At 40.2% G+C, this 20,071-nt stretch overlaps 1 protein-coding gene across 1 annotated transcript in view; it reads left to right on the top strand.

Annotated features, from left to right (window-relative positions):
- Positions 1-20,071, top strand: part of mrpl11 (mitochondrial ribosomal protein L11) — a 63,678-nt gene that overhangs the window by 12,163 nt on the left and 31,444 nt on the right. The window contains exon 2 of the mRNA XM_086021618.1: positions 7,824-7,986. Within this exon, the coding sequence (XP_085877744.1) occupies positions 7,864-7,986 (123 nt within the window). The 5' untranslated portion in view covers positions 7,824-7,863. The remainder of the gene's footprint in view (positions 1-7,823; positions 7,987-20,071) is intronic.

The raw sequence follows: 20,071 nt of genomic DNA, 5'->3' as shown, positions 1-20,071 counted from the left end.
ATTACGAGGTGATTAATCTCTTCAAAATGAGACCTGTCCTTGAATTCCGCTCTTTTCAATTAGTTTTCCAGCGGCAATAGCTTTTACGCTCGTGTGAAAATCCTTTTTTGCTATATCGCCTGGCGCTTGTAACGAATAGCTCGTTTAAAAAAAAAAAAAAAAAAAAAAAAAGAGCAACCTGCGGTCGGAACGCCTCGGCTCACCCTGCGCAAAAGTTTGTTCGGCGCCGAGAATATTGGCGACAGGTGCTGTGTTTCCCCAGCCTCCACCTCATTTTGCCGCTTTTATTGACTTGTTTACTTGGATCTTTCTGGCACCGGCGGCTTGACAATTGACTGGGGAGGAGGGCTGAATGATGTGGGGAAATCATTTACATTTTCATTTGGCGGTACACAAAGGAGCATTGTGCTTTGCCGCCGCTCTTGCTGAAGTCCATTATCAACGTTTCACCTTTTTAAGGATGTGAAATATTGAGGGATGACGAATACGTCAATATTTGCGCTGCGGTTAGTGGTTTGTCCCAGTGGTGTTGCCGTATGGCTTGCAGTGCAGATTACTTTCTGCAGTGTTAAAAAAAAAAAACAGTAAAACCTTCTGCCTTCCATCCTGCCTCAGCGTTTTTGCGGAAGCACTACAATATTATTATTGCTTTCAGTCAATCACCTTGCACCTCCAAATATGGTTAGTTTTATATTTTCGCACAAATCGATACGGACGGTCAATTCCCACGTGGCCTGTTGTTTTCAAAAATTGATCTGAAGTATTGAAAACAGCTTGATTGCAAATCTTGAACAATGTTGAAGAACACCGACTCTTTCCACACTCTGGGGGAGCCGTGCTGGATTATGTTGCTTCAAGACAGAATGAAAGTGTGGATTTTTTTTTTTTTTTTTTTTTTTTAGACTACAGCAAGTAAAGATAGTTAAGTTTAGATAGAAGTTTGAATAAGCCTGTTTTCTTAAAAAAATGGATTTCTGTAATGATTTGGTGCAGAAGGAACTGGTGAGCTACGAAGGTAATTGCACGCAGATAGATTTTGGGAAGATATAACCACACATTTGTGAAGTATCAGCACATAGTTTGATGGCCGTGGCTGGCGGCAGCAACATGCCTGTAACATCTTAATCACTGACAGTGTAATAACTCAGTGATTCTTTTTTTTTTGTGTGTGTGTGAATTGGTGCTTGAACTTGATTATGGGAAGAGGTTGTGTTAATGCTGGTGCAAAATGATGTATGATAGCAATAGAAGTTAGAATGCTAACTCGAACCATGCCAGTTTTTTGATTTCCTGATAAGTTGTTGTCATTATGGAGATGCGAGGATTCTGCTCAGCAGCTACAATACGCAAATACGTCAATTATTTAGCGTTGTCCTAAGCAGAACCATTTTAAACCGGGATTATTTATTTATTTATTTATTTATTTAAAACCAGCATTATTAGAATTCAACGGGACCTTAATTTATGTTCTGTTCCTATGGCAGGGATGTAACCCAAATTTGGCGTATCACTGGCCTATGCTAAAGCAGTCTTAAAGGCACAATTAGTCATAATTAAGTCATGATTATATTAAATATATATTTCTAAAACACCTCAAGGCCGTATTTATTGAACAGTCAAATCTGGATGTACAAAACCAATTTTCAGTACGGTGGTTATTGTAGCAATCCTATTCTATAACGTAATCACGTTCATGCATATACTGAGTTGCTGTTGTGTGTGCCACTCAAGATAGTGCACTATCCAACACTGTGTTCAAAAACACACAAAAAAAGCACCATTGCACACTACAGCCATTCTGCCTCGTTGTTGCTTTTGTAGACGCGTTACACAATGTGCAGCCACATCACTTATTTACAGTTTGCATTTCCTTTCATGTGGACAGAAAAGCAAGTGCTCCAGCGAGGCTCTTTTTTACTTTTTTATTTTCAGCGAGGAAGCTTCACTAAGATAAAAAAGTTTTTTTCAAAATACTGTGTACACCGAATCTCTATTTATTGCAGGGTATGCTTTACAGACCAGCCTGCGATAGGTGAAAATCGGTGATATAGAGAGACCGTATCCAAATAAAACTTTTTCATAGTTGTATCCCTCCAGGAAAGTTACTAACAGACACTTTTTAAAGTATTCCTCTGCGTCGACTTTCACGCTGTCAAAAAAATGGGGGACTGTCGTATAACATCACTTTTGTGGAAAACAAATCTCACTGGAACAGTTCTCCAAATAAATAGCAAAGCAACAAGCGTGCTTGCTTCAAGACAGTCTTTCTTCATAGACATTTAACGAAAAATAGCAGAGAAGTTACGCTCATTATAAACCTTTAAACAACTGCTATTTATAGTTCAACAAAAAAGAAGAAATTTCGCTTTGATTTGATGCACTCGCACCTTTTATAGCAAAACCGATTTTCCGATTGAAATAATTTTTGTTACACCCCTACCTGTAACCCAACTGTTTATTTCCACCAACAAATACTCTTCATTTGTTAAGTGAATTTTTGCGCTCTCATCAGGTTTGCCAAACACTGTGATGACTAGCAGATCCCTGTTGATGACAGCTTTGCATCACTTTGGAGTTGAAATCACTGCAGCGTTTGAGTCGCAGATAAAGCTTGAGGGTAATTTTCGGCTTGTCAAGACAATTATGTGGAAAAGATATTCCAACACGTTGGAAGTCGGGCGAGTGTAGGCACCTCACAGGCTCAAGCCAACAGTGTTTTTATATACATTAGAAGAGCATTTCACTTAAGTTTGCGCGTCCGTCATCCGTCAATCCATCTGTTTTTCAAGCCGAACCAAATTGTAATCGTCTGTCGGTCAGTCCGTCGTGTTATTTTAACCGCGCTTTTGTCAGTAAACATCAAAGGCCAGCCAGTCCGTCAATCGTCAATCCGGGAAAAAAAAGGGCCATCAGATGAAAAATCCATCCATCCATTTTCTGAACCGACTTGATTAAAATGGTAAATAGAGTGCACTAGTATGTACATAATGTGTCGGCTTGCTGCTCAAACAGTTCTACACCCACATACTTAGAATTTGCCATTTCACATAGCCTACAGTTATTTTCCAATGTATTTAACTTTAAGTGGAGCCTGCTGCCGCTTTAACTGTTCAAGTTTTACTTTAAAGTTTTGCCTACCTTAACCAGTATCCCATGTCACATTGTTGGCAAAGGTACAATCCTGGTGGATTAAATGCTTCCTAGTCCTTGTGAAAACTGAAATAAAGTACCCATTACAATAAAATGTTTCTTCGTCTTCTTCTTCGTCTTCTCTTTTTTAGCAGTTGACAAACAACTTTCGGTGCATTCCTGCCACCTTCTGAAATGGAGTGTGGCGGTGTGCAAAATACCGTTTCACAACCTCCTAACGTCCAAAAATAAAAATAGAAATGTAAAACTTAACTCACAAGAACCTCTCTGTAAAACTGTCTCTGTATTCAAAGCTACTTTATTAATTCTTAGTCAGCCGGAGTAACTCGTGATTCTTTCTTTGGTGCATACCGCCACCTGCTGTACATATACAGTCAATAAGGTCTGGGTCGCGTTTCCGTCTCTTGTCAGCAAATCGGGTATCCGTCAATGACGGACTGTGAGGTCTGTTCGAACTTAACCAGGTTAGTGATGATACGCAGACGGACAAAAACCCATTTCCTTCTGTGCTTAGTCCATCTTTTTTTGTAAGTTTCCGTCTATCGTCTAACGTCAGCAAAACGGGCGTCCATCAGTCAGACGGAATGGCCGCCTCTGCGTTAGTATTTATGGTATAAACAGCAAGTGTTGTGGTGGGTAGTAGAAAGCATGTGGAGAAAGGTTGACAGGTCATTGAATGGCGATCGCCATGTAAAAAAGCCGCGGACCTTAAACGCAAACCATGAGTCACTGAGTCAGTGTCATTCATGGCGCATTTCTAAGTTGTATATCTGTAATTATATTATTTTTCCATTATACGGGTGTCTTGTTTGTGTTGTTTTGTGGTTTGAGCTGTCACAAAAGTAAAAAAACATTAACATTGAAGTCACTGTTGTTTTGACATATTTCTTTTCACAAAAAGCTTTTTTTCTTCATTTAGAAATGTTTTTTGGGTTTTTTTTTTCTTGTGAGAGAAGAGTTTCCTCCTCTTGTGTTGTCACAGAACACAATATTTTATAAGTCTCAAAAGATCAGTCAAGTGGCAAAAACAAGTGGCAATATGGGTTCCCCCCTACTTTGAAAACGGCAGGCAGACCGTCACTTAGTGGGGTTCACTGTATCGGTGAAAGCAATGAATTGTTGAGGAGCCAAGAAAACGTGCAGGCGTAGCACACTGAAAGGCCCGCAAACAATCGATGGCTTTCATTGGATAGAGGCATAATAACTCCACACCATTAGAAGGACTCGCCATCAAGTCAGGTGTCTTTGTTAGCGAGACAACGGCCATTTTTTTTCACCTCTGCTGTTGTTATTAAGGCGGTAATTTATACGTCGACATTTCCACGCCTTGTTCATCAAGCTGATTTGGACAAAGTGCATTAACTCTGCACTTTCGCTTCACGGACGACCTGGCCGCGAATTGCCATGAAAACGCAGCGTCGAGCTGAGAAAGCGTCTTATTCCGTTGAGATTCCTGCCGCTTTGATTGGATTCTTCTCCTGCATAACAGCTCTGATTGATGCTTATTTTGCAGCCTCGAAGCATGTTCATCGCATGCCCTTTATCCCTTGAATGTAATGTCAATTCCGCCGTTCCAAAGCCTGCTCCGAGTGCAGTTGCCGTCTTATGTAGGTCACCTCTTCACCGCTTCAGTCGTTATGATGCCTCGTTTCAATTGGAGCCACACAGACTGAACCCCTCGCTTTTATCACTCACACTCTCAATTGGAGTTGCATTAACACCCTTTTTCTTATTCTCAGAGTGTTTATTCCCTTAATTCCCAATGGGAATAAAGTAGGGCTAAACAATTAATCAAAGTCAAATCGACATCGCAATGTAGCAGAATGGAGTTTTCAAATCGCGAAGGCTGCACTTTGGATTCAGCCGGTAGGTTTTGTTTTTCGATTAATGTGTATTCTATTTATTTATTTATGTACTGTCTAGATAAATTTAGTGCCAAAGAGGTTATTGTGTTTGCGAGACCCCACAGACGAAGACAAAACAAATCGGGCATCTAACAGGTTTGGTCTTATTGTGTGCGTGCGTGTGCGTAGGGTGCTCCGACAATCTCAACACAGAGCACCACCCACATAAAGATTCCCTTTCTCCGCCATTTTTGCTCAGAGGCAGAAATCTCACGTGATCACTCAAAAATGACGAAGTAGAGAAGTACTCAGATAAATGGCGATGTTACTCGAGTTTTTCTGAAAAGGGCTGGAGGCGGAGCAACGATGTTGCCAAGAAACAATTTGCTTTGGAAAATGTTTCAAGCATATGGGAAACCCGCCTTTTATATATATAAAAAAAAAACAATGATGGGTAGCACGTTTTGTTTAATTTTCCGCTGCTTTGTGCATCTATCAGGGTGCTTCTTTGATTGTCTACAATCCCTTTACGTCAAACGATTGAGGAGATTTTGGGTCGGAATTACTTGAACACGTTAACTATTCAAGATTTTTTTTTTTTTTCATTTTCATTTTTTAAAGTTTATTTCCACATTTTGTATCAAAAACACAATATTGCTTTACATTGTGAAAAATTGACATTGATAGTAAACACTTGTTTAGTAAGCTAAAAACACTTGTTTAGTAAGATAAAAACACTCATTGAAGTAGATTTTACAAATTTCTTTAATAGCAATTCATATGTTTGCCTTTATTTTAGCCTAAGCCTAAACTATAATCAAAACATTGATGTAGAATAAATCTAATATTGTTTATTGTAATACAGATTCATTTGTATTGCTTAAAAAAAGTCATGGAAAGAAGACCTTGAAAAAAATAATGGCATATTATATGGCAATCACAATATTTAAGTGAAAATGAAATTGCACTGAGATTATTTTTCAAAATCATTTAAGACTAGAATAAAAGCACAATTTGAAGCCCACAATCACTAACCCTGCGGATTGGTATTTTTGCCCCAATTTTCTTCCACTGTGATGTTTATTTCCGGCAAGTTAGCAATCGACACCTCTGCGCTGTCTGTTGGCAGACTTGATTTTATGCGCCGTGCACTTTTTCTTCACACAAGTAGTTTAGTCGCTAAGTGGTACCCGTGTAGCCGCATTTTACGAAAACCGCCTCAACGTCTTCTCACTTAAAGTTTTTCTTGCCTTCTGTTTGTGACTCAATAACAGCATGCGCTCCCATGCATCTCACTAGTCATCTCTCTTCTGTTGATCTAATTGGATCCCCTCGGTTGCCCATGATGAAGCATCACTATAACGCTTTGCCCCTCAACTACTTATTTTTATTGAATGCCCAACACCCCCCAAATTGCAAGGCTCAACCTTAAAACTTCTATTTGTCCCCTGGCTCTCATCATTGATCTTTTCTTTTTTTCTCACTTTTTCCAGCTGCTGCTTTTTTTTTTTTTTTTTTTAATGGCTGTGCCTGCGCCTGTATCACTTTGATTCCATCAGAGGATTGCGAGCGCACGTTTATGTGTTCAGCTTCCCAGGAGAAAGGCCACAGGTTCAGGCTTTTCTCCTCACTCGACTAATTGACTTCTAATTTGCTTTTTGAAGTGTGATGGGGGAAAGAAAAACTCTCCCTAGTCCCTAGGTTTCATGCATGACTGATCTGACACTCCCATGCTGCCTTCATGTTGGTATTGCTACTTTAGGGCCGTTTACACAGGAAGAAACACTCAAAGTGACACACTTGTTCGCACGACAACAGCTTTTTGGACACATGAGGTTATACAGTGGAAATTAACCCAAACATTTTGTTTTTCAAGAATATGTTCCCAGCAGGCCCACTAGTTGAAATACGGCATTCTGATTAAAATTGTGTTTGTGGAGTATGAGTTAAGCAGCAAAATCCACCCCTTTTTAGCCTTCTATATACTCATCGCTCAGGTAACGACCAATCACGACTCAGCTTCAGAAAACAGGTCAACCGTGATTGGTCGTTGCCTGAGCCCAGAGTAGTTGGATGTCATTTTCAGTCGACAGAAGTGACAAAATGGCCGGCCCCCAAAGATGGCTAAAAACGGGTGATTTAACTCTTATTTCACAAACGCAATATTTATCAGGATGCCTTGTTTCAACTAGTGGGCTTGCATCGAACGTATTCTTGAAAAGAAATATGTTTGGGTTGACTTCCGCTTTGAATATATTTATCAACTACTGCCAACTGCTGGTGTAATCACTGAAACTGGTAATGTCAGTAAACATGGAGGACGTACGTACCAACTGTGCATACTACATATTTTTTTGTTAATGTGAAACTTTCCAAACCTAAAAGAAAAGAACTTTCCAATTTTAACTTGTTGGTTGTGGTGTTATAAGTACCTTTCATCCTCCCACGTGCTTGACACTTAATCCCCCGCTGTTGGAGTTTAGCGGTGACATATCTCAAAAAACGGGTTGAGGCGTTTTTGGCATGCGCCCCGCAGGTTTCAAAGTTTCAATCTCGCCGTCTGTCTGCAACATGTGGAGAATCTCACGCTGCCGCTCATCCACACCTCCGCCACCTTGGTCACCTCCAGCTCTTGCTGCGCCGATCGATGGCAAAGATCTCTTCTTTAATTACTCGCTTGCTGCAGCAGAATGGCAAGGCGCCGGGTTCGCCCGTGGCTTTCGCTATTGACGTTTTTGAAGTTGATGAGGTTTCAATGAGCCCCGCGTGTAAATCAGTTAGTGCGCTTATGTTATGAAGCCATGCTAATTTGCTGTGTTGTCATTTCAGTGGCAGCGTTCCCTCGTTGGCTCGGTGCAAAGCTGGAAGCATGTCAAAGATCTCCAAGGCGGCTAAGGCCGTGAAGAAGTTGGACCCAAGTGGCGTGATTCGGGCTATCGTGAGGTCGGGACAAGCTGCCCCCGGGCCACCGCTGGGCCCTGTACTTGGACAGGTAAAATTACTTTTTTTAGTCCTTGTGTAATCATCCATGATTGTAATGAACCAAAGTACCGTTTATGTGGAAATATGTTCCCAGGCTACTCACAATCTGCTATATAGAAAGATCATACCGTCGCTGTCCTCCATTTTTATTTTTTCATTTTTCTTATTTTTACATGAATGGGGTTTCCGCGTTTCTGACATTGCATTAACGAGACAATTAAAAAAAACAAAAAAAACCAAATTGGACATATGTGTTTTTCACAGGACAGCGACGATATGATTAAAAAAAAAATATTGTTTTAACCTTTCAGAAACACTTTATAAACAGTTAAACTCATTACTTTTTCAATTATTCATTAGCACTAACTCTCGTTGTCAAGAAATGGGCGACTGTCGTATAACATCACTTTAAAGGAAACAAAAAGGAAGACTGTTCTCTAAGTAAGATGCAATAAGATGCTTGCTTATGATTGGTTGTTTGTCTCTCCCTGTTGGAGTTACTGTTAAACAGATACATAAAACAAAAAAATGAAATGTTGTATTTTTAAACATCAAACTATTCAATAAAAAAAAAACCACACTTTGGTCGAATGCCAGCTAGCTTAATGCTAACATATAATACAAAACGCCATAGATGGGCCAATGGAAATGATCATTGATGTGATCGTAATTATAAACCTTCGAACACACACAGACTAGTATCAGATAGTAGTTTAAAGCTAACATATAATGCAAAACGCTATAGACAGGCTAACATAAATTAGCATTGGTATTATGGCACTTGTAAACTTTCGAACAACTGCGGAGCAGCAGCACACAAAAGCGAATCAAACATATTTGAACACCACAATCTTCAATCAAATCATGCAGTACCACAATACTCAGGCATAGCTCTGCCTCTTATTCTTGCACTAATCTCCATGCAGTAGAACTCAGTGCTGCACGGTGGCACAACCTGATATTACACGAAAGATGTGCACCATAAAAACCATGGTTTAAAATCTGCCATGTAGCAGGGGTGCAAATGATGAAGAGCAGTGTAGCGGGGCTCCACTAATATACGGTAGATCTTACCTTTTTTCACCTGACCTTCCAGGCGCGACTCTTGATAACTGCGGAACAACCTTAGCTTTCATTTTTTTCCAGTTTTGCAAATCACACAGTTGTCTCAGCCTCCACTTCGCCATCCTCCCGCAGTGCTCTCCCTATTGCCATTCTTATTCCAGTCGCACGTCCTTTGTGCAGGTGGGTGCCTCCATCTGACACAATTCCCTCGCACTCTTTGCACCCGAGACACAAACGGCACCAGTCCGTATTCCTCTCGATATATTTGACACTTTAGAAAAACAGTTTATTTCCGTACGCTCGCTTTTAAACCACTTGTCTGTCAAATCTTTCCCCATTAAAATAAATGAAACGCTCCAGTAGTAGAAAAAAAAAAAACGCTCAACAAAAGGCTTCTGTCTTTTAATTAAGTAAATAGCACTCTATAATATTGTACTTTATCAAATAAAAATGCAGTCGCCGAATAACAGTTTAATTGAATATGAAGAAGTAAATCATTTGTGCATCATGATAATTCAGTGGGCAATGTGCTGCTCATTCTGCTGTGTATAATTCATACATTCATTCATTTGATGATGATCCTTTCATGACATTGGATTTTTGAATAGATTGGATGTTTTAGGCACAGACAGTAGTTAAGGGTTTTTTTGTGCAATGTAATTCTTGTACGAATGTCTTTTCTAACGAAAATTCAACTCCGATATTTACAACAAGCACTGTGTGAACTCTCTGCCTTCTGCACTGCGTACATGCAAATGAAAATTATATGACATTATGTTACGGTCATTTACTTGTGCATATACATATACTGTTGTCCTAGTCCTTGTATGCTAAGTTCTTATTTTCTGTATCCATTGTTGCTGCTGAAACAATGCAGGTTTGCCCAATTTGACGTCAGGTTTTCAAGGGTAATTCCAAACACGATCTTAGGTTTTGGGGAGCTGTTGAGCCAGGCGCTTTTGGCATTCTGATTAATATTACGTTTGTGGAATATGAGTTAAGCAGCAAAATCCGTCCCTTTTTAGCCATATCAGGGGGCGGCCATTTTGTCACTTCTGTCAACTGAAAATTACATCACAACTACTGGGGGCTCAGGTAACAACCAATCAACCTCTGCTTGTTGTGAAGTTTGCCACCACTGCGACTGTTGCTCTTCAGTCAAATTTTAGCATGCGACTCAAAACATGGAAAAATGTCTGAGCGAGGGCGAACGGTAAACTTGTAAATTTGGTTTATTATAAGGTGAGGCATCACTGTATTTACCAAATGTCATCTGATCCGGCGGTTATTAGTGGTGCTCATATAGAATTGTTCTGTTTGAAACACGATCCAGAGCCAAACTGTACTGCTTGCTGCACTGACTTTTCTGATTTTAGATGAGTAGCTGCTGGAACATCAGCCCGTCACACAGCCCCGTCAAGCTTTTTGCTTCCTTTGGGCTCTTTTACACTATCACTGTCAGAATTTGTTATGCCCATCCAACCACTGTGAGACGGGCTGTGTAAAAAGCACTCAGCCTTAGTCTGTGGCTTTATTCCTATAACAACTTTGTTGGCAGATGCGCCAAAACAAAAACAAACCCAAAAGACAAAAAAATCGGAACCCCGCCGTGGACCATTTATGCTGCTCTGCACTGACCAAACATCAGTTTCTTTGGTGATATATCTTACGGGCAATTAAGTGGATTGAGTTATGAAAGGACGTTGTCTTTGAAAAGGACAAATCTACTGTAATAAGGAGTTGCACCACCGCTTTAATCGCATGCAATTTGCGCAGCTTTTATCCTTGTTAAAAGACACACTTGTGGCCGCTTTATTAGGGGCTTCTGCAGTCAGTGCTGCTTTTATGAAGCTTATAATGTTCCTGTTTTTATTGACACTGTCGGAAAGGTCGTATTTCTTTTTTATGTTTGTCAGTGAGGCCTTAATGGGTGGCCATGTTGCACCGGAGTGAATTATATTGAAAGGTGATCCGCTCTCGTGCATGCAAATGGAGTGGCCGAAACAATAGGAACAATATAGGGTGTACAATATACAGAATGAACTTAATGTGATCTTTTCTTCACAATTGAATGTAAAATGTTAGTTTTATTTTCTAGTCATGGGCAGAGGCAATGTTTTTCTCCTCTGATTAAATTTTTTAGTAATTTATTGCAGCATGAATAATGTCAGCGCCCTTTCTTTCAAATGTGCCTAACCGCATTTTTTTACCCGTGCCTACTTTAAAAGGCTTGTACTGTCTATCCCAACGTGTTTTCTTTTTGAAAACTGATCCAACAAGGACATTTAACTCAAGATTATATCATTTTGAAAGTCACACGAATTGATTTTAGTTTTGTAATGCTTTCCAAGACGCACAGTTCTTTATAACAAGTAAAATATGGACGCTTATGTGACAGCAAATTGCTGTTTGTTCAGTTTCGGCTTCTGTATGTCTTAGGCTAGCTTCTCACTGCGTGGTTCAAAGGAGGATACAATTCAAGTTTTCCCCCCTCTCAGCTGGTACAATGGGGAAGTGTGTCATGGCAGCAGGAGATCTTCAGATCTGTATCAGGCCTCTTCCAAATGTGGATAAAAATTTGATGCGTATCAGATTGAAATATTGTACATTAGTGGTGTGACCATTGAATAAGCTGAATAATTGCGGCCAGTCAAATAATGCAGAGGTTACCTTCATTGAAATCAGTGGAGGTGAGAGGCAGCCCTGCTCAAGTGATTAAAAAAAAAAAAAAGATTATATATTGTTGTTTCCTTACAAAATAATGTCGCTGTCTGGTGTTGACGCTTGTGCAATTACTGTATTTACGTGTGATTCAATAGTCTGCACATGCGGGTCGCTTCATGTGTTCTTTCAGCCGTTAGGGATGTGCGCCATTTGAAATGTTTACTTAAACTTGAAAGGTCTTCCTTTATTCCATGTTTGGGTTTTACTCAACTTTCTCAGGACATTGAATCGATCACAATCGCACTGTTGTGGTTGTCTTGGAAGACGTTTGGCCTCTCATTGGAGCAGGCTTCATCAGTTGACGCACAGAGGTGAGAGTGGACAGCTCGAGCCGGAGTGTTGGTGTGGAAAAGCCAATGATTTATCGTTAACGTTTCTGTAAGAGTTTAGAATTTTACACATCAAAGGGAAGTGTTGTTTACAACCCTGCTAAATTTCAAATATTGAGAAGTGTATACACGAAGATGAGGCTTCAATATCGTAAAAAATGAAGCTGTCCTCTCCGCTTTCAAACACTGTGGGCGTGTCAGATGAATGGGTTAAAAACACACCCTGATCAGCTGTCAACTCTCAATCAAATATCAGGACTCGTGGAAAATTGTATGCTACGTCGTCTAGCATGATTCATATGACAACTCATAACTACATGCTGGCGGTCAAATCAGACTTTAAAAAAAAAAAAAAAGTATTAAGTCCTCCTTGCTCTTCTGTCTTTGTCTGCTTGACGTGCTCGCACTCACAACCAACAACCAGGCGCTCTAAAGCAGCTACGGCAGCGAAACTTCCTAGGGAAAATGCCTTTTAGGGATGTCTACATAGCTAGCTAGCTAACGGCATGTTGCAGTTTGCGCCGCATAACCGCTGATGGGCGACTTATGCCAGACTCAAGTGTGTCACGTGGCGCCATTTTAGCCGTCAAACCTCTCCCCTCTAAAAAGGAAAACTGAGATGGTGAAAAGCAGTTCAATGTTATATCTCCATTTAATACTAAATAATTCTCAGGCTTTTCACATTTTTAGCAATTCTCTTCAACATGCATGATGAAAGCGTTATATAAATAAACATGTATTGTATATATAAAGAAAGAAATCTCTCAACGTTCTATCATCTTTAATAAGTTGTTTTCCGTTTTCCAATATTTAGCTGATATTTTGTCAAGTATATCAATTAGCATAAGGAATCCTCACTTAATTGTTTAGCAGAGGCTTTTATGTGCCTTGCTCATTTTGGTCCGTTAGTTTGGGCAAGCGTGTTCTGTCATGCCCGTAACATAAAACCTAATCACATTAAAAAAAATACATAAATAATTAAACTAATTAAAGTTCCCTTCTGGGTTTTGAATTATTACATACAATTTTTTAAATAAAAAACATTAAAAAAAAGACAATTGTCTGAGCCCTCCACCTCCACCCTCTCTCTACATTCTTATTCCAGTCATCTAGTCTTCCTACTCCTATTCTTATTCTGGTCTCCTTTGCGCAGGTGGGTGCCTCAATCTGCCACAAATTCCCTCACAGTTTCTGCACCCGAGACACAAATGCCACCTGTCTGTAGACATCAGCCTCTATTTTACAAGCCAATGGGCCAAATGAGGTTGAAGTTGGTTTTGCTTTTGTTCTACACAATGTCTTCATTAATTTGCTCTGAAAAAAAAAAAGACTGCTTCCTTTTCTGCTGTTTATGGAAGCATCAGGTAACTGTCACGCTGAGACTGCCTTTGAATGCAGCAGGGAGCACGGGACCAAGAATATCAGTCTTTTTTTTTTTTTTTATTGAGACGAAATGTTTGTTTTGCTTTTTTTTTATCATGAGTAAAATCGTTGATTTAAAGCCATCTGGTACACACCAACGCTTTGTGCTTTTAAAAGTGTCTCTTTAAAGGCAACAGTGCTTTGCTGTAAAAGGACTTGTAAAAGCTGAACAGTTTTCTTGATCTAATTGCTTTCCCAGACACTTTGACATCACAGTTGTTCAAGGCTCAAGTAACGACCAATCACAGCTCACCTGTTTTTCCCGAAGCTGAGCCATGATTGGTCGTTATCTCAGCCCTGAGCGTTTGTGATGTCATTTTCAGTCGACAAAGGTGACAAAATGGCCGCCCCCTCAGATGGCAAATAATGGGTGCATTTTGCTGCTTAACTCATATCCCACAAATGCAGTATTAATCAGAATGCCTTTTTTCAACTAATGGGGCTGCATAGAACATAGTCTTGAAAAAAATATGTTTGGGTTGACTTCTACTATACTTGAAGTATTTGACCTTTCAGTTTGACAAATCAGTTTAAAATATTTTATAGCCACTTCTGATGAACTCAGCCAAGGTATCTAAAATCTATCTAGAAGCCAAAAATCTACCCATCCATCTCAGATTGCTCAATTGGCAGCGATTGAAATGTAATGTGGAAAATGCCATTTCATACGTTTGAAATGTAATGTGGAAAATGTCATTTAATACGTTTGGACAAATCTCATCAGTCTTAATTAGTTGCGCTTGTGCAGGTGTGGTTGCTTTGTTTTCTTGTAAGACATTCAGAATCTGTATCAGATCGTCATTGTGCTCCGAGCGCTCTTGTTTCTTGTCACACCTGCCAAGGAGTTTTAGACTACACTAAGGCAGTCGTGAAATAAAAATTGCGGTAAATATTTGTTATGAAAACACAAATCCGGAAATCTGAAATAATCGAGTGAAAAACGGGAAATGGTGTATTCTTACTCTGCGCCATAATCAGTCACTAACCTATGCTGAACGTGACTTCAGCGAGTGATAAAAGAGGGATATGTTTTATTAAAGGCGTAAAAAATAAAAAATGCTTCGATTTGATTTGATTCACTTGCAACATGAGTTAAGTCTTTGTCATGGCATGACTTAAATTTGTAAATGGAAGTATCACTGTCGCTGTCTGTTATGTGCGTTTGCAGACTGCGTGTAGGAGTTTACCACTACTTGGTGTCCGAGTCGTTTGCATCAGTCCTCAGCTGACTCGCTGCCGACTTTGAAGTCGTCTCCGCAGTGTTGACAGTGTGCGCTGTGATGAAAGATTTAGCTGCCAGTCTGTCGCCTAAATGTGGGCGAGCGCCGGAAGGTGCACGGTGACTGTTGCTGCAGCGCCAGGGAAATGAGGCGACATGTTTGCGACTGTGCGGCCGCACGGAACAAAAAAGTGCGTTCGTCGAAAGGCGAACCGAGCAATCACGTTATGTTAGTCCAAAAGTGATGGCTTTTGGCGTGTTTGCCTCGTTATTGTTCTTCACGCGGCTCACCTTGTGTGTGTGAGTCAGTCAGTGAGTGAGTGTGTGTGTGTGTGCGTGTACTTTCGTAGGTGCGTGTGCCTGCGTATGCTAGGGCCGGCCAATTAATGTGAATTTAATCATGATTTTGATTTTGGTTTCTCAGAATCATGAAAACATTATAATCGAAGGAAAAAATATGAATGTGCCGAACAGCGTGGTGTGTGTATTCAAGGTTGTACATTGTGAAACCATCCTGAGTGAAGTGTGTGACGTATGCTATTCTGCCCTCCCTGAGTGTGCTTTAAGTTACATGTTGACACCCTAGTTGGAGTTTAAAATAATGTAACAAAAAAAAAAAAATTAAATACATTCTATATTTAAATAAAACATATACAGTACTTTGTTTCAGAAACATTGCAAGTTTATTGCTAGCTGTCAATGGAAATCCCTATTGACAAGCTAGCAAAAATGAGCATTAGTTACGGGAGGGATTTACCTTCAAATAATGAATATTCACACACATATGCTGTAGTATCCAATAAAGACAGGTAATATAACAATATTAATATTATGATAATGAGAATTATGGCATCTAGTTATATTTTTAAAAAATTACGTTGATCTGATAGAACGTTTTTTTTTGCCTATTATGCATTTTAAAATGAATGAACTTTGAAAAATCAAAACATTATGCACACTGTCCCTTTGTGTGAACCACACGACAGTGCCCCTAAGAGGCCAAGCTAAACATAGCAATAACAGCCAGTAGTGTATTTGTTTTTATTAATTGTTTTTATTGCTATTATTTTAACATTTTATACATATACATTATTTTACTTGTTCTTTCAAAGAATATTTAAAATTGAGTTTTGGTAGTTGGGCTAATACTTTTGAAATGAATAATCGTTTTTATTCATTGTGATTTCAGTATCAGTCAAAGTTATCATGATTATTTTTTCCGTAATCGCCCGGTGTATGCATATATCTGTGTGTGCGTGTGTCAGTGCACTTCAGTGTACGTGCGTATCTACAGTATGTCCAAGTCTGTATGTGTTTTTGTGTCCTCGCATGCCCATGTGTGTCTGTGCACGTGTGTGTCTGTGTGTGCGCATGCGTGCAGCAAACGGTAAATAAATGGTAGTACGTCGGCCGCAGTTCTGCTTTAGGCAGTGGCATCATGTCTTAAATCTTCAGCGGCCGCCTCCCCTCCTAACCCTCCTTGGCTTTCTTCCCATTGCCTGCGACTAACCACCACTGATAGGGGAAGTGCACAGATGTAGGATGCACGCCCACTCGGAGGCAAATTCAAACAAACGAGAGAAATAAGGAGACAAAAAAAAAACTGACGGTTTTGGCTCTGGAGAGCAATTACTGGCTAGACTGAAATTAGCACAGATGATGAAGAAGAAAAGCGTCTGGGAAAGGAATGGAAGCACAAAGGGACTCAAAGGTGTGACAGTCTACGGGGAGCTGAGGGAAAATATTGAAAAGTGTATCCAGAGTTTAGCAGGCACGACCGATTCGAAAAGGTAGCTGCTTTTGTGGAGAAGAAAAGCGTAAAGTTACCCAAGAGGCAACGCATCGAAGAAATGTGAGATGGAAAGCATACCGAAGATGTTCGTTTGAAATGGAGCGCGAGGTAAATGAGACAAACGGGGTTGATGGGAGTTGGATGCCGACTTGCACGACTCAACCCTCAAAGGTGCACACGTGTCGAACTAGAGGCCCCGGGGCCAGTTTTGGCTCATCAATAAACTCATTCACCGCCAGCGGAAATCTCCATATAGCCATTGAAAAACATGTTTTCGTTGGTTTTCGTGACTGTGTGGTGCGGATAATTAATTCCGCCATACTTTTCCTTCCACACAATCGCATTACAATAAGGCACTTGCATGCACTGCCACCATATATTTAGATTGACCGTATATCTAAATAAATGTCGATACTGTTGTGCTGCATGCAAAATATGAAATATTTGATAGCACACAACCAGCCTGGCTGAGAAGTCATTGTTTATTGTATCATCCACAGTCATGAAATAAAATGCACACAAATCTTGCCCAGCACAATCATATTACAAACAGGAACAAAGCTAAAATGCTTCTAGATATGATTTGAATGAATTAGCCATAGATTGGCATTATACGCAAAATGGTGTCAGCTGTTGGTGACAATTATCACTCCGATTGGCTGTTAGCTAGCGAATCAGTGCATGAGATCGAAGTAGACATATTGGGAGGGTACACAAAAGCAAAGCAACGACAAGGAAAATGCCATTATCTAGTAAAATTAAGCTCAGCAAAATGCTGATACATACTTTGTAGTTCTTGTTTGTATCATGAGTGTGTTGGGTAAGGTTGTGTATACGTGTGCATTTTGTTCCATGAAACCCTGACCGTGGCTTGTATGACAAACAATGACTTCTCGGCCAAGGCAGATCTCCCAACCTCTGGGTGATGCCCGTCTTGTGTCCTCGTGTCACCTTGGCCATCCCACTGAAAAGGTTCTGGCTCCACCCCTGCTTCTGAAGCCGATAAATCCCTGCAAAGGTTCAAAATGAACTCCCCTTTTTGCGGCCGTCGTGTGTTCATTAGTCTAAATATGTGCTATGAGCGTGGCCCGTAAAGCGGTGAGACAATAAGTGCCCATTTTGTGACAAATGGCCCCACTTGAACCTAATGGGATCATTAAAGCCTTAGAAGAGCTGCCGGAAGTACGCTCAGGTCCATGCGTGAGAAAAGCACTTGACACCATGCACACTTTTGTGTGCAGCTTTTAGCATAAAGGCGAGAGCACACAAACACACTTGAGGATTCCAAGAAGACTCGCCGGCGTAATTGTGATGAATGGCAGTCTTTTGTTAGCGTGACATTCTGCCAGGGAAATAGAACCGGCTTTTTCTGGCATCTCGTATTTACATGCTGTCGATTCACTCGCTCCCGAGTGAATACTCGTGTGTGTCCATGTGTGTCGTTGTATGTGTGTCGGTATATGTGCGTCTGTGTCCATGTGTGTATCTATTTGTGTCTGTACTCATCAAAGGTGTCCATGTTTGTATGTCTGTGTTTGTTCCATGTTTGTCTGTGTGTGTTTTAGAGCGTTTTTGTATTTATGTGTGTGTCCATGTGCCCACGTGTGTCCTTGTTTGTGTGTGTGTTTGGTTGTGTGTGTGTGTGTGTGTGTGTGTGTGTGTGGGTGTGTGTGTGTGTGCGCCGCCAAATGGAGTCTGACTGACTTTTAATAGAGCTCAGGATGTGCAAGCAAAAAGGCCGTTATTGGTCTTGAAGGTCTTATTGGCCTTGAATTATTTTCAGTGCCTCATTTTTGTGTGAGGGTGACAGGCTGCCAATACATGTCCGCATCATGCTCCACCGCGTGTCAAGGCGAGCATAAAAAATGTTGTTTTTGTCCGATTTCATTCCGTCTTGGAGGCGTGGAGCCCACGATGGCCGGGGACTTCTTAACCACCGACTATCTTCCCCGTCCGGGTCCACTTCACTGTACTGATGTAGGTGTACGCCTACTGCTGTAAGCCATAGTGCTCTCTGATGCAAAAATTACAACCCAGCAGTTTAGTCACGATTGTGAGCGATTGACATCCCTTCCAAAATACGAATCCTCATGTAGCTGTGACCTGAAATGCCACAAACTAAGTTCCAATATTAAAAAAATAAACCCATTGTGATAAAAGTAGCTGTTAATTGTGCTCTTAGTACCGAGCATTTCCACCGAGCTACGATGGTAACATTAAGCTAACGTTCACACGTGTAGCATACAAGAAAGTTACGGTAACTTTAAAGATAACTTTAAACTCACCAAAACGGTTGTAGATCGATTAAATAAGTCTTTTATTTATCCCAGACCGTTTGGAATGTTTCCAAGTCTCCAAAAGTATTTATGTATTCGGTCGGAATTATCTCTTTGTTCTCTTCCCTGCTCTCAGTTCCATACGTGTGGCTGATGCAAGAACACTGGTTGTGTCTTAAAGCAACAATACACTATTTTGTACGGATGTATATTGATAGGCAGTCAAATTGTCTTTATCATACTATTTTAATTACTTATTTTTCCAAATGTTAGATTTCAACCGCTTAAATTATTCATGCATTTTAATAGCTTTTAGGATTTATCTTTATGTTTCTTTATGTGGGTGACAGTAAGACATGAAATGATATACACTATACATGTTATTCTGCCCGTTGTGAAGTTAATATGTAATGCAGGTTTAGATGCAGCCTTAGAACGCCCTCCTGTGGTTGTTTGGTGTATTGTTTGCTGACGTTGAAAAGGAAAGGGATACAATATAATGTGTTAATAATTTCACACATAAGTCGCCCCAGAGTATAAGTCGCACCCCTGGTCAAACTATGAAAAAACTGCGACCTATAGTCAGGAAAATACGGTAATAATACGGTGCACCCAATGGTCCGTAAAATAAGGTATTATTCAGCCACCAAAAGCCTTTTTTTAGTCTTTTTTATCATTAATATTCAACTTCTTACCAAGCGTAATCCGAGAAAAATGCTACAAAAGCTATCAAGAATTGCACCAACATGTCAATCAGGTTAGGTTAGGTTCGGCTTTGACGATTCGCCACAGTTTTTGAGAGAGTCCCATTTCATTTTGAGTTGTCCTGTTAACACAAATGCAACTTAAAAAAGATCATAACAAAGGTCCTGCTTTGCGCTCAGTAATTCACAAACAGTAACGTTTTCATAGCAAAACAGTGCTTGAAAGTCACCCTTTTAGGAAAGTACTATCTCGCTTTTGCTTCTATTTCTTACTGATAAGTTCTTAATGACCATATTGCCAACAAGCACTTCCCAATGATTGGAACTGACTTGCAGCAAAACAATCTGATAAATATTGCAAGCAAGCTAATTTTGTGTGAGTAAAAAAAATAGTGATTTTCTAAACAATCTTTGTGCGTGGAAGGCATGAGAAGCGACTTCTTAAATTATAGTCATTTCTGCACTGTGGTAGTTAGCCGATAGATCAATCAAACACGGCGATGCTCCATCCCACTCACCGCCTGAAGCAAAAAGAGAGCATTCTGCCGTTTGCCCAAAGACCTT

Source organism: Filicampus tigris, chromosome 2 (assembly GCF_054856515.1).
Source record: "Filicampus tigris isolate MCC_2025a chromosome 2, RoL_Ftig_1.0, whole genome shotgun sequence".
Classification (NCBI taxonomy): domain Eukaryota; kingdom Metazoa; phylum Chordata; class Actinopteri; order Syngnathiformes; family Syngnathidae; genus Filicampus; species Filicampus tigris.
Note: the sequence above shows the minus strand (reverse complement) of the source record. Positions and strands in the feature narration are given on the sequence as shown.